The 15,749-nt window shown below is 47.0% G+C and overlaps 1 protein-coding gene across 3 annotated transcripts in view; it reads right to left on the reverse strand.

Annotated features, from left to right (window-relative positions):
- PLCD1 (phospholipase C delta 1) overlaps positions 1 to 14,001 on the reverse strand; it is a 49,151-nt gene extending 35,150 nt beyond the window's left edge. Inside the window, exons 1-2 of one of the 3 annotated variants that reach the window (XM_085050170.1) lie at positions 13,703 to 14,001; positions 1,064 to 1,228 (exon numbers count right to left, since the gene is read on the reverse strand). In XM_085050170.1, the coding sequence (XP_084906296.1) occupies positions 1,064 to 1,228; positions 13,703 to 13,736 (199 nt within the window). In that variant the 5' untranslated portion in view covers positions 13,737 to 14,001. Of the gene's footprint in view, positions 1 to 1,063; positions 1,229 to 5,931; positions 6,185 to 13,702 lie in introns of those variants that run through there. The other 2 variants (XM_085050168.1, XM_085050171.1) reach the window with 2 other exon arrangements.
- Between the last annotated feature and the right edge of the window lie 1,748 nt (positions 14,002 to 15,749).

A 15,749-nucleotide genomic window follows, 5' to 3' on the forward strand; every position in this document is an offset into this window, starting at 1 on the left:
TGTCCCTGTTCATGGCAGGGAGTAGGAACTGGATGATCTTTAATGACCCTTTCAGCCCAAACCATTTTATGATTCTACTATTCAAAGCCTTTTGTAGTTAGAGAAGAAAGAAAAGTGAAGGATGAACAAAGATGTGTGGAGAAGGATGAACAAAGAGATTAAATGAGGTGCCCAAGGTCATCTGAGAAGAGTGTGGCTGCCAGGGTTACAAAACAAACATATTTTACCCTTCTACTTTACTCCTCCTACTGAAAAACTTATCACTGCTTGTGGGAGGGGGAGCAGTAACTTGGAAGACACGCCCTTCATTTAGTTAATTGTGATCATTACCAAAGAAAAATTGTGTCATTAACACATTTCAACATGCCATAAAACATATTCCATGTTACTAATTTATCTCCTGGACTTATAAGACCATAATGATCAGTGAAAAAATGTCAGAAAAATACAAAATGAGAAGAAATAACAGATATAAACAGACACACCCTGCCTGATCTCATTTTGAGTGCACAATTGATTCAATTGGGGTCCCAATTACGGTGCCAAGCTGAGTGCTGCTGGCACAGAATGCTTTTTCCTGTGCCATATAATGGCGATTGTAATATCTGGAATTTTTGCAATAGGGCAGATCCTGGGTTTCCAAGATAAGGATGAGAACAGGCTTTCCTTCCCAGAGACATCTCCTGTCAGCCCTTGGATTTCCAGATCTCTGCAGTTCCCTTGGGAGGCTCAAATGCCAGTTTTCCCAGGGGCTGCAGGCAGGAAAGGAGCAACAGCCACACACCACACCACAGCTGCTCACACCATGTCTCACACCGAGTGACCTGAACAATTTGTGGAGGAAACAAGCCAGAAAAGGCTGCAGAGACCAGCACAGCCCACCCCACAACCATCTGAGGCAGCAGCTTGGGCAATGTGGCCATTCCTGACACGGCAGATTCCTCATGGTTGTCCCCAAGCTGACAGCATCACTCAGTCTGTGTGTCACAGCAGGTATGAAGGACCTGCTCTCTAATGATCCTGGTTCACTCCAGACACCTCTGATGAAGCAAACTCTACTCACAGATCTGTGACTCTGGAGATCTCAGCATCTTCTTTGACTCCTGCCATATGGTCTTGCAGTCTTCCTGGAGCTTATAGAAGCGCTCCTTTCTCCAGGAGTTTGACTTCACTTTCAGCAGGTGGCTGCCTTTCAGGAGGAACTTCAGGTCCTTGTCATCTTTGAGGCCTGTGGAGAAACAGAAGTGGTAATGTTTTAAGAGACAGCTGAGGAAATGATGCTCAAAGAGTTTTCCCTTCCACAGGACAAGAGTTACAGACAACTGCAGAGCAGACAGGTCTGGGGAGGAGAGGAGAGCAGAGCAGAGAGACCCAGAAATCCTCCACGCCACTTCATGATCACAGAAGAGGCTGAAGCCTTGTGTGTTTCTTAGACTGAGTCTGAAGACTTTGTGTCATAATTCTCAGGTGTTTCACAAAGATAAAATATCTCCTTCCCAGCAAATACACTCTACTGTTAGGATTCAAAAACTACAACAAAACCAACAATAGAACAGTAAAAGCAGAGAAAGGAAAGTTGCATAACTTGTAACTAGAATGCTGTCAGGAACTTTTGAGTGATTTCAAATTTATTCTGCAACAAAATTTCCTTTGAGGAAACAGGAATACACAAATATATCTCTCATCAACCTCTGGCAAGCAGTGCCTTCTTATGTACATGGGAATTTTGCAGAACAGAGGAAGCTTAGGAGAGATAAGTTTGGTGACAGGCAGCAGCAGCAGTAAGGCAGCAGTAAGCAGCAGCCATCTTCTCCTCATTGCTCAACCATCCAAAGGGTCTTTGTCTTCCTTACACTATGAGCCCAAAGCAATGTCAAGTAATAACAACCAGACCTTCTGGTTGTGGGAACTTCAGATTTCACAACTTAGCCTAGATTCAGGAAGGCATTTATGACATCTAGAGAGGCAACAGAATCTGCCAAATCTGTGTTTGAAAACCCAGATTTGGCATTCTACATGGTTTTGAGCATCTCAGCAATGCATGCCTTCCACATACCTAAACACCTTGGAGAATCTGTCCCTCAAACCAAGCATTAATTACAGATCTGAAGCGTGTGGGCTGAGGAGGGTGAGAGCAGGAAACATGAGAAACACATGCTGGGCTTTCTGTAATAGGCACCTTGCAGCTCTGTGACACTGCAAGAGCGGCTGGTTTGGAGCTGGTGAATAAGCTTTTAATTCTGCAGTGCTGACCATACACATCCCAGCTCAGAAGAAATTTTTCTAACCTTGACAAGGCAGGTAACCACTTGGCCACCTGCAGCTACTTGACATTCACCTCCAGGGAAACTCCTCAGTACCACACAGACATAACGTGGGGTCTCACAAATAACATTTTTATTGCAGTGTGCCCCGTGACAATGGGTTGATTCTTCTCTGGGAGACATTTGAATCATTGGCTTTTAAACAAGAAAAGACAACAAACTACCAAGCATCACTTCAAGCCTGCTTGAAAAACAAAACCATGAGATCCCAGTGGCCACATTCCCAGTCTCCTGACATTCCATGCAGGAAACTGAAGCACCAGTTGCAGGAAAGCACCAAGGTGGGTCATGGTGGCAGCAGCAAAGACCAGCACTGTGAGTTTGTAACTGGGATACACTGGCCTAAAGAGAGCATTTTAGGTTGCCAAAGCCTAAGATTTACATCACAGATAAATATTAGGGGTGTCCAGTTCCCACTTTGTGAGCCACTCACACCGTTTAGCAGTTTTGCAGATGCCAAGGAACATGCCCAGAGCTGAGCTGGGCTGAAACATCCAGAATTGAAAGCATCAGAGTGGAAGCTGGAGATCCTACAAGGGTGGCTTTGGCCTCTCTCTTTCCTCAACATTAAATTAGCTATCTTGTTAATTGCTTTTCCCTGCTACAGTACCCCCTGGGCTTCTCAGCTCATGACCAGCCTGGAGGTCCCCAAGAGGGGAATCTGAATGCCTCCCCACTGAAAACCTCAGGAAAAAAATGATGGAGAGAAGAAAAGAAGCTGTCTCCTGCAAAGTACAAAAGGGTGAAAGGTTGAACCCAGCTGTGGGACGTGGGACAGCATTCCCAGGGGTTGACAAGAGACCAGATCATCTGGAGGAAGGACAGACACCACAACAGCTTCACAGGTTCTTGGTCTCCTGAGCTGTGCTGAGTTGGCTTCTACTCTGAGGCAAAGGTGCTCCAAGTGCAGAGAAGAAAGCACAGACTCCAGCTTCACTAACATCCCTGGGGCTCTCCTCGAGGTTCCTGGAGAGGAAACCAACCTCTCCCTTCTCCCTGTACACCCACATTTGTATTCCAGCTCCCAGCCTCATTCCTTCTTTTTCTTCAGATCCCAACCACTTAAGGCATCATTACAGGACTAGGAGGAGGAGAAGTCATCCTAGGGTGACATGAGGAGGAAAGCAGGAAAACCATCAAATCCTTTGGATGCCTATGTCCATAAATGTGGAATGAGAAATCCATTTAACCAGGGCATGTTTTGCTCCTCAGACCCTGCATGCAGCATCTGTAATGTACTCTGCTACCAGGACATCCCAAAGAGCTGCACCAATGTGATAAAGACAAATCTGGCTGAGCACAAGTGGTGGCCAAGGATGGATTCCTCTCCTCCAGGCTTGGACTACACAGGTCAGACACAAGCTGGAGCTCAGAGCTCTTCATCCTGTCACCAGCACAGCCCAGTCAGTGTATTAGCATGGGTAAAAACTCCCCTTCTTCTTCCCAGGATCTAACTATGGGGTGGGAGCAGCCTTCCCATTCATGCTTGGCCACTGTGCCTGAGGACCAGGAAAGGCTAAATGATCAGCAAAGGAGGGCACTGGACTTTGTTAGAGCAGGAGGGAAGGGTGAAGATGGACAGGAGCACAGTGAAGGCATGGCAAAGATAAAAAATGGGAGGGCAGTGACAGAAACCAGGGAGGGGACAGAGACAAGCTTCCCTCTAGGAGACAGCAGGTTTGGCCAGGAAAAGGCAAGAGAGCCAATCATGAGCGTCTAACAGCTCTGACATCCCTTTGATGTGGGGTCCTTTAGACAGAGAGTCACCCAGAGACGACCTGTGTCAGTGGTGACCCCAAGTCCTGCCTGAAGCACCCAGAGGAAGGAGAGGCATCCTTTACCAGGGTGGGCACAGCCTATCAGGCTGCTCTGGGTCTGTCTGGCAGCACCTCAAGCTCACACAGCTAAACTGGACAGGGAAGAGGGCCAGTGCTTCAGGCTCTGCCTCCTTTGCCCAACCAAGCACCAGCACAGACTCTTTTCTTTGGTGAGTCACTTAGCTTCTGTATTCCTACCTGAAACAGCATTTTGTGAAGCCAGAAATGCAGCATAAGACACTCTGATCTGCTGATACAGGAACCACAAACACACCCCTGATGTGTCACTGGGACATTACTCTTGGCTGGTTATTTGAACTGCTTTCCAGAAAAAAACGTCACCCTCTCCCAGCATAAACCTGAGGATTTCTGCCTAACAACCCCATGGAGAATCATGGAATGGTTTGGTTTGGAAGGAACCTTACAGGTCATCCCATTCCCCCCCCCTGCCATGGACAGGGACACCTTCCAACTGGACCAGATTGCTCAAAGCCTGAAGCTGAGGAAGTTTGTGATCCAGAGCTCTATCTCATAGCAATGAAAACTCACATCAAAGAAACCAGAGTCATTGTACATGTGTATCATTTAAAAGTTAAAAAGCACTGTGCAGCAGGACAAGGATATTGATTCCCAACTATATAACAACATCAAGCATGAGAAGCATAATCACTGCACTGAAATAGATGTGCAAATCCTGCCTGAAACATGTGGCAAGAACATGTCTTGCTTAGCATCTTCTGTGAAATACCAAATACACACTTAGCATGCAAAATTCCAGAGTGGCTTTCCAGGGTCAGGACCCTCCTCCTTACAAAACATCAATCACACACTTTCTGAACAGAACACATTCAGCATGCAGTGATGTTCAGACAGAAAATCATGTTTGGCCAAGGTAGGAGTGCCTCAAGCACACACAGCACTGCAATAACCATCACGTTAATACACTGCACTAGGAAGCTTTAAGTCACTGACACACAAGAAATGTTAACCTTTGGCTTATCTAGCTCAGGTTTACAGCAAGCAGGAAGCACAATAAAACAATAGCTGTCACCATAGAAGCTGGGCTTTGAATTCACTGAGGAGATAGTCAGGCTGGCAGTGATAATCCATATTGCTGCACAGTTCACTCATAAATCTGCTGATCTGATAGAACTTAATTACAGTTGCTATAAAACAAGTCTCCTCCCGCCCATTCTCCCCCTCCCACCTGCTTACAGAGCAGGCATAACCCAGGTTTGCTGGTTGAAAAGGGCAGAAAGTCTTTCTGATAAAATCTAAAGAACTCAGGTGGGTAAATGGCTATTTCCCACTTCCATCCACCCTGTGTGTCCACAGGAATCGAGGAGCTCGCATCCACTTGGGCTGTGTCTCCAGAGAGCAGGAACCAGCAATGAGTTCATAGCACGGCACACAAGTTATGAAACTCCCCGGGTTTCCTCTTTCTCATCAGCAACCTCTGCGTGGTTCCTGGGCTCTTACAGCAACAGGCACCACCGAACAGCGCTAAAACTGGGCAGGAGGAGGGCACTGCCCGCCCCAGACACCCTCAATCAGAGGCAGTTCAGAAAGCCCAGCAAGAGATTTGGGAACAGATCCTTTACCCACACTCTTTGATGCCTCCAACGAAGCGGTTCACACATCTGGCGTGTGGTTACAGGCAAACGAGAGGCAAGAAAACCTCGGGGATTTAAAAATAACCCTGGAGCTTAGGGCGGAGCACTGCCTCTGTGCCGGGAAAAGAGAAAGGAAGCGGCTGCCAGCGCCGAGGGTCTGCCCAAGCTGTCCCTTACCCAGCCTGATGCCATTCAACGCGGCCACTCTACGGCTCTGCTCCAGTAGGATGTTTTCCTGGGACACGCTGCGCTTGGGCTGCCTTCGGATGCACTGCATGATCCAGCGTGGGGCTCGGGGAGAGGCTCGGGCCGTCGGGAGGGCTGGGGGGCCACGCCACCCCTGCAGGGATCCCTGCTCATCCAGGAGCCTCCGGCGGGCGCGGTGACAAACGGGGCTCCGAGCAGCGAGCGCGGGCGGGGGGACAGCGGCAGCAGAGGAAGGCAGGGGAGGGCAGAGTCCTGCTGGGGGTGGGACTGGGGGAAGGCTCTCCTGCTTCACACGCTGGATGCAGAATTAAGGCGAGGAGCCTGCCGGCAGCTGCCCAGGTAGAAGGAGCGAGTTTTCCACCAGCGGGATTTTACGCATCGTTTCCAGAGGCTGGAGAAGTCCCAGATATTGTTTGTGGCTCCTAATCAGTGCTTTGGGCTTGTCACTTTATCCTGGATCGCAGCGAGCTTGGCTCCACCCTTTCTCTTCTGTGCAGCGCTGCTCCGTGCTGTTCCCACTGACAGGCAACGAAGACGGTGCCTAAAAAACCTCTTAGCCTGGGCAGATGTGGCCCAAAAGATGCTCGGAAACTGTGTTTTAATGCTCTTCCTTTTCCACCAACAGAAGAATATTTTCCTAAGAGTCCGGAGAGTGTCTTCTCTGCCACCGATTTCCTGTGTGACTTGGGTGAGTCACTGACCCCGCATTTCTGCATAGCTTTGGGTTTATTCTTGTAATTCAGATTTACCTGCACTCTGGTACAAGAATAAGCCCCTTCAGGGGTTTAACAAGTCACTGATTACACAGAATCACAGAACAATTCAGGTTGGAATGAACCTCTGGGGCTCTCTTGTTCAATCACCCATTCAAAGTGAAGAGTCACCTTCAAAGGTAGATCTGATTGCCTGCAGCCTTGTCCAGGTAACTTTGGATATCTCTAAGGACAGAGACTCCAAAGCCAATTTGGATCCCTGTACAAGAGCTTAGATGTTCTCAGTGAAGAATTTATTTGTTACGACCCATATAAATTTCCTTTGCTGAAACTCATGGCCATTCCCTATTGTCCTGACAATGGCTGGGACTAAAATCCATCTCTTCCCTAGCCATGACCTTTTCTGAAGGGAAAAACAGCAGTTATATACACACCTTGTCACAAACTTCTTTCTTTTTTTGTCATTGCCTTTGCAAGTGGCTGCCCTGCCAGGCAAGACAAGGGTGAAGGTACTGCATGGACACAGGTCAAACTGGGGTGAATGTCCCTTACAGCAGAATCAGCATATGCCCAAGAAACTTGACATCAAACCACACATCACTGTTTTATTTACAGACCTACATGAAGGCTCTCCATCACCAGCCCCTCATCATATTCAACACAGGTTTCACAACCATTATCTCTGTTTCCATACAGACAGCTTCCCCTTCTCTCTCTGTAGTTTGAAGGAAACCCTACCAACCCTCACAGGGAAGCACAGAGGACTGGGTTGTTTGACCAGCACAAAGACAGGGTCAGAGACATTAATACACTGCAGGTAAGAAACTCTCTGGGGACAAGGCAAAGCCATTGCATGGCCTTGAACAGCAATACATCTTATAATGCTTTATTTACACATGGCCATTGCAGATCATGTTAGCCAGGCAGTCTGTGGGTGTTTGGGGAAACACCTCCAGCCTTTCTGGACCCCTGCACAGACAAGGGCTGTATGTCAGAGCTGTAATCTCCACAGCATTCCCCTGGGAGCTAGGAGCTTTGTTTTTGCCCTGGTGAGGAGGTAAGCACCATGATGTAATGGTTGGATATTTATTAGCTATCAGTCTCAGAGCACTTCCTATATTTCACATTGTGCTGGAGAGGATTGATCTAATTAAAGGAGTGGGGAAGTCTCCCGTAATTGCCTTAGCAAAACAATTTGCTTCTGCACATCAGCTCTCCTGTCCAGTAGCAATCAGAGTTCCATAGGGATTGATCTGGGAACACACAGAGCCCCCGTGCTTCATTTTCTCATTAATTCCTAATAGCAGTGCCAGTCACAGCTCTGCTCAAAGCTTTCCAGGCCCTTGCAGAACATGTTACTGTACTTAGCCCTGAAGTTTCCTCACACACAAAGCACAGGGACAGCAGTCAATGAGTTTAGATACCTCTCCAAAAGAGCAATGTGTGAGTTTTGCTGTCATGAGGTTTTCAGAGATGTAAAGCAGTTCAAATCCATTTGTTTTTAACATGAAGATGAAACAAACAGGCCAGAAATTCCCTGCTTTGGGAAACAGCTGAGCTGGATGTATTGTGGTCTTGAGGTCATTTAAAGACAATGTCACAACTCACAGGAGAAGCCTGACAGGTGACACTGGGTTTTGATGTCACACGCGGGAATGGGAGGAAGTGATTCCTGCAAATGGCTCACAGGAAAATTCTCCAGGCCTTATTCACTGCAGGTAACTGCACCTCATTGGGCTGTGCAATTTTCCTCATGTGACCAATCCCAATTAAATAAATGGCCCTGGTCACATGAGTGAAGTTATCCACATCCCCGTGGCCAGGATCGGGGCTGTGCTAATCACCCTGTCGATTCCAGCTAGATTACTCACAGAGCAAATGGAAATCAATGGGAATGAGGATGTCAAAACATCCCAAAGTTAGCAAAGTGCTCGAATATCCAGGAAACAGGCACTTGGAGATGGAGTGGCTGTAGAGTCTGGTAGGAAATGGGCTATGTGGGAACACTGCAATGCACAGGCTGCTCTTCAGATGATTTTCCAAAATTAATTAATCTCCATCACATCCTTACACAAAGGAGCTAAGGAAGCACTAGTACCACTTCACACTGGGAGAAGCAGGTTGGCTTCTGAGTTCTTTAAGGCTGCACCCGTTCTCCCATCACCATCATATTTAGGCAACACCAAAAGTGGTGCAACCCTAATTCTGATCACAGCCTCTTTAGAGCTCACTGACAAAAATGATGTGACAAAACTCAGCTGCTGATTTGCCCAGACTTGTTATAATTTAGGAGCAGAATTAAAATACCTGTGCTGCTGAAGACCTCACCACTTCCCCATCACATTATGCACGTGATGCAAATTATAACTAGTAATGCCTATGGGAACTACACAACAAATAATTAAATGTCATGTTTAGGGGAGATTTTCCCACTAAAGAGGCCAAGGGCTGTGCCTTGCTCTATTTGTTAACAAGGAGAAAAAAAACAGGTCTGTTTTACATAATGCCATTCTTCCTACTGAAGAATGTGACAGAAAGGTGCCTTCCACATCTGCAGGGTCCCACCTGCCCTGTCTTTCCCTCTGGAGTCCTTTCCTCACTTCATCCATGCCCTCCCATATCCCACCTGTAGAAACCTCCCTCTTTCCTCCTTTGCTGCCTCCAGGACCCACTCACTGCTCTCGACTTATTCTCTGCAGTGACACCTCACATCCTCTAAGGACCAGGCCTTGCTGTTGGCACAGCTCCTCACCTCCAACAAACAAGGCCTGTGGATCCTCTACCCCTTCTTGCTCCCTGAGGGGAAGTGGGGATAAGGAAGTGGGTGCCAAGTCCACGTGCATGGGGCATCCCTGGCCAGGGATGCTGCTGCTTGTTCACAGTGGGTGCCTCTTCGGAGCATGTGGTATGTACCAAGTTCCACCTTGTGGTCACACTGAGAACGGGCTTCTCCAGCAGCAAACCTCCTCCTCTTCCTTACAGTGGCTTTTCTTGCCCTCTCCCCTCCCAGGGTGCTTGAGAGGTCCTGCTGAGCTGGGGCAGAAACCATATATATTAAACCTTAAAATTTCATACAGGAGGAGTTCTCCCAAGTCTCATGTTCTGTTGTCCTCCAAATCACTGCCTAAAGCCTCCCTCTGGCCAGAAGCCATGTGATGGGATCAGCACCATCACCCTGCCCAGCATTTCTCAGCCCCACTTTCTCTCTGCATCCTTTGGCCATCTCACCTTGTCTGAAAGATCTCTGGGAGGAGAATTATCCCTTCTCCAGCTCTGAGAAATCCACACAGCCCATTTTTCCCCCAGACATTCTGGTTATATCCAGAATGCCCACTGGGAAGAGCTGCAGGCCCATCACCCAGATCATGCCATCTGTCAACTTGCTGTGGACAAAAACCAGGCTGGGGAATGTGCTGGCAGTGGAACAGTGGTTTATAAACTGGTTTATAAATGAAGCCAGGCTGCCTGCTCAGACATTTCACAGACAGCCCAAATCACGACCTTTATTTATGAAAAACCTTCATACATCTTTCTGCCAGTCCAGGTCCCTCCCAGGGAGCTTGGATCAGTGCAGGGAACAGGTTATGACCCATCAAAAGCTACTGCCCTGTGGTCTTGATGAAATCCAGGTAAAACAAAACACCCAACAAAAGTCAATCACACTTGGGAACCCAAAACAGGACTGAAGGTTTGGTTTGCTCCTTCCACAGGCCATTTTATCACAGTGCACAGAGATTTGGCTGCAGAGAGAGAGGCACTGAAATGAAAACTAGCTTGAAATAAATTACAGCTTTTTCAGTAGCTGGTGTGGAAAGAAAGTAACTGAAAAGAAGGATATCAACTTGATGGATAGGACCAGGATAAACAGCTAGGAGCACTCGAGCAGCTCAGTTGCCCAAGTCATTTTCTGGGAACATGCTGATGGAGTAGTTCTCTTCATAAATCCAAACTCAGCTCTAGGTGGGTCCCAGCCTCATTTTTTGTAAGGCCACTTAGGTTTTCTCAGTATTTTCTTCAGGAGCTGAAATTTCTTCCACAGGCAATACACAGGCCATTCTCAACATTCTGTAGCAGGGCAAAATTTGTGCAATAATTAAATTGCACAACAGAATTATGCAAAACTAGGGAAAAATATTTTTTTTATTCCCCTGGAATTTCTGTAACTCTAGCCAAAACCAACCATTGAGACTTGTTGGGTGGTACCTCAATTCAGGGCTCTAAAAGGTACCATGTGAGGGGCAGCCTGAGGTGTGAGAATTTCCCCACACACAGTGTCTAAGCTGGCTCATCTAAAATGTGGAAGGATTTGAGTTTAGAAGAAACTGTGTCAAAATCTTCTCCACCTGCATAGAGAAAAAAATAAACCTCTGTGTTTGACCAAGGTCTGCAGCCTGGTGGGATTGGCTCAGTGAGGACTGAGACTCTCAATCCACAGGAAGGACCTCAGAGACACATGGCTGGGGTTCAGTGCTGCATTATTTAGATATCTACAGTGCCAACAAGGGCTCAGGAGAAAACAGGATACAATCCTCCTGTCCAGATCCCTATGAGCCTAAAATTTCCTGCAGATACCTGCACTGACCCAGCTGAATCCCACCCAGGGTGATCAAATTACCAAGTGTTTATCTGCAGCTTTCCTTCTAAAATACCTGTTAAAATATCTTGATGTCCCTGCAAAGGAGACTATACTTTGCTCCCAAATCACTGACACCTTTGGCTCCCAGTGCTGCCTATCCAGGCAGATGAGTTTCCCATCCTGCACAAACTATTTCTTCCCCACACACCTCTCCCTCATGCTTTCCCTGTAGTTGGCTGGATCTTTTAATCTCTACTACCTGCAGCACTTTCCCAAGTGACTGAATTTCCTTCTTTCTTTTTAATTTCCTCATTAAAATCTGTTTTCCCCAAGCATCTTCTTGCCCTGTCTTTGCTACTTTTGGACCTGATGGGGCATTACACACTGGCAACAATCTCAGAACCAACTGTGGGCTTTAGTTTTACTAAAAGACATTGCTCAGATTGGAAATTGAGCAGCTTCTGTGTCAAAATAAAAAAGACCCAAAGTGAATGTTACTTGCCCTGTCTGAAAAAGGGACAAGTTGACTGTTTAGTGTACTGGGATTTGTCAGTATCCCAAATTCCCCTGAAATACAAGGAACACCATGGTTTATAAAACTCCCACATAGAGCATCAAGCACAACCTGCATCAAAGGTGTGTGCTGGGAGCATTTTGTTGCTAGGAAAGGAAATCAAAGTCACCAGCTGCTCCAGAGCAGATCCCAGTTGATCCCAAGTTGTGTTATCTCCACTCATGGAGCTTGAAGTCCAGAAGGAACCTCCTTAGTGCTCCCAGCTCACAAGGGCGGGTGGAGATGATTCATTTCAAAATTTCAATATAGATGTTAATCCTGAGGACTTGCTGACTGAGGAAACAAGGAAATGGCCTGTCTTGTAGGATTTTACAAGCTGATTCTCACCCTGGACTATGGCAGAGGGCATTCCCATCATGGGGCTGTGGCATTCCCCTCACAATATACACAGTGTCTTGGCTGAAAAAGTCAGTGTATAAGAATAAGGCATAGTACAAATTAGCTCTTCTACAATCTAGAAGCACAAGGGCTCCCAGTTCAGAAACAAACCAACTTCACAAGGCAAGAGAAAGAGTATTAATAGCCCACATTAATTCTGACATGGTAAATACAGCTGTTGTTGTATCTATACTGGGGAAAAAAAATAAAAAAAGAGAGAGAGAGAAACTGGAAGAAAGAACCTGAGTTTCAACATAGAGCCAGGGACAAAACATATCCACAACCTACAGTATCAGAAATTTCTGACAAAATACACAGCACAAGTCTGATCCTGCTAAGAAGTCCACATATGAGCAACTCCTCTTGTCTAAGTAGTCTGGCATTTGGAGTGACTTTGGCACTTGTGTGTGTGTTACGTGTCAAGGAATTTCAGTAAATACTTCTTTTAATTCTTGGCTCATTCAATATTTGTGTATTTTTCTGCTTCAGACAAGAAAATAGACTACCAGCCACTGAATTCTTTTTGGTCCCTAAACCCAGAGGACAAAATAATATTCACTGAAAAATAACCCACAGGCCAAAATGGGAAATCTTTTAACAGTTCCAGATGTGTTTCTTAGCTTTCTTCCCCCAGTGGCTGCATAATGAATGAGATACCTACAAAAAGTATAACATTAACCTCTGGTTCACCCTCCTGTAGGATTTCTACCATCTGGGAAAATCAGAGTGAAGATTTCATCAGCCTGGGGGAATCTGCATTTCCGCTGGTAACGCTAAAATGATTATGTTTATGACCAATCACTTATTGCTCTATCAGTTTATTTTTGTTTATAGCTCATCTGTAGTAAGAAAGCGCCTATCTCATGAAATAAAAGAAGTACTGAAGGCTGTTCCTCTTTTTGGCAGATAAAAATATCCCATTTCAACCTGTAGCTATCACAGCCCTGAGTTGTTTCTGCTCATCAGAGTAAGTAAAAGACAATGAAGGGGTAAAAAAGCAAATCACAGTCAGATGAGGGAATAAGGGGGGATAGTTCATTACCCTGTCTATCAGACAAGCCTCCCAGACTTGGTACCAATAGAACTTCTTAGATCTCACGTGCTGCAAGGGCAGAGAAAACTTCTTCTTTTTAGAAACATTACTTATTTTGTAGTTAATATTTGTTAATACCCAGGCCCTGCTGTCTCCTCCAGAGCTCACCGAGGTCACTCAGCAGAGCACCCATCCCGCTCTGGTTCACCAGAAAGGGGAGGAGATTAAATCCACTTTCCTGAACTTGCAGACTCTTCCCCAGCCAAGACACCCATCCTACAAACACAACTAAACCCATTAACAGAGAAAAATCTGTCATCTCTCTCTGTAACAGCAATAAAATGCTCTATTACTTCCAAATGAGAGAAAATAGGGAAGTGGAGAAGGGAGGAGAAGAGAGGAGTTAAAAAAGCTCTTGGACAAGAAGATAAGAGAGCTGAAACACAAGAACACTTCCCCAGACTTACTGTTGCAGGCGAGGAATGTGCCATTGGATTCCATGGCCGAGCGGCAGCAGGGAGAGCTCCGGCAAAGAGCCGTGCCCCGAGTCAGCGCTGCTGCGGGGCGGCAGCCAGAGCCGCCAGGCTCCCCCTGCTCCCCGCTCCAGCAATCCCTGCTGGCAGCTCCCCTCGGAGGGCCTGCTCCTTGCCCTTGGCTGCAATCGCCTCCTCGCTATGACTCCTCATTTATCTCTCCCGCATCCGCACGCCGCCGCCTGCCCAGCGCACCGACTGCGGCCAAGCGCCGCTCCGGCCCTGGCTCCTCCCTGCTCGAATTTGGCGTCTTCGCCGCTGGCCCAGCCTCCTCCTGCCGCTGCTGCTGTGCTGCTGGAGCTTCTCAGCGATGCTTCTTTTCCTGTGCCTGCCACATGTCGTTTTCCAGCAGACGCCGAGTGCTCTGGATCCATCCTTGGTGGTCCGCAAATCGAGGAAAGGGTCTTAAGCAGATGCCATAGACCAGATTTTAAGGCTAACGAGCTTTTAGATGCTGGTGGAGGTATGATTGTTTTCACAAGTTAAAAAAACACAAAACAGTACACTGTCAGAACTTGGCAGTGTAGAAATAGAAACTGTAACCACAAACGCTGGCAAAGGCATGAGCTTAGGGCAGAAGAAAAGTTATGAGCTTTGAATTTGAGACAGTGAGACAGAAAAACTGCACTGTCCTGAGCTTTAACTGAGTGGAACTGATTTCTTTCACTCTGTTCCCTCCTCCTGAATTAGGTATTTTTTTAGGGTAGAAAGATGATGACAGTAAATAGTGTGAGGGAAAGAAAAGGAATCCAGTGTGGGCAAATAAAGTTTCCCCCTACTTGAATGTTTTTTTAGTAATTGGTTTGTTGTTGTTTGTTCACATTTCTGGTTATTTCGGTTAACCTGGTGCAAACACTTGCTGGAGTTATTGGCAAACTCTCACTCCTCAGCAGCTCCACTGACAGAAGGGAGAAGTCCCTCTCTGATGGTGACGGATCTATAAAACATGTGGTGAAAAATACTTTGGGACAGTTTGTCCCTCCCTGGCAGGAACTGGGCTGCTCCTCTGAGAGCCCAGACCTTGCTCGCAGAGAGTTTTACAGTGTACAAACACCAGGCTGCTGCCACCACCCAAGGAAAACTGCCCTAATATAGCAAAACTCCTTGTGCTAGGACAGAGCTAACAAAACCAAAGTGGAGCAAAAAAAGAGCAGAGATTTCACCCCATGACTCCTCCCAAGTCCACTCTTCTACGTCACAGTCACCAGCTTGGCATGGGAAGGGCTCATCTCCCCCTAGACACTTTCCAAAGGACCCAGGAAGGAACATTCCTTTTTCAAACCCACAGACATTGATTTAGATGGAGCAAACTGGCAGCAAGGTCAGCTGCTGGAAGGACAGCAGGACAACAGCTGGAAGCACCCAGGAGATTCCTGGTACAGCCTCAAAAGCCTTGAGGCAGGGGGATTTTGGGAGGACACTTCACAACCTGTCACCCTTTCAGCTGATGGGGAAGAGAACTGGAGGGAGTGTACAGGAAGGCTGCTGGAGGAGCCAGCCAGACTGGAAACTCCAGTAAAGCTGAGGTGGTGAGGACATGATGGTTTTCGCAAGAGAGGAAAAGCAGAACAGTTTGAAAGTGGTGGCAAAGTGACACTGTAGCAACTCCTTCCCTGCGTTCTCTGTATCACATCCCATTGTGTCCTCACTCTGCCTGGCACAAGCCCTGACTTAGGGATGGACTGTTCAGTGTCCCTGTGCCCTCTGTGGCAAAGGGGGCAGTGTAAGAGAGCTCCCAGGAATTATTCCCAGGAATATTCTTCCCAGGAATGATGTGGACCATCCTGTGATTAGAACCTCTTCACAGCAGCATGGGTTACACATCACTCTCCTATGAACACAACCATCATCACCTCAGGGTAGACAGGCCATCACCAAGAAAACACAATTCAACTTCTCTGCTATCATCCCTTGAGACTTGAAGATGATCCCCTGCATTTACCCCTTCATGATAGCCCACTGTATCTCCTTGTGCTTCCTT

Source organism: Lichenostomus cassidix, chromosome 2, assembly GCF_008360975.1.
Source record: "Lichenostomus cassidix isolate B80296 chromosome 2, HeHo_3.0, whole genome shotgun sequence".
Lineage (NCBI taxonomy): Eukaryota > Metazoa > Chordata > Aves > Passeriformes > Meliphagidae > Lichenostomus > Lichenostomus cassidix.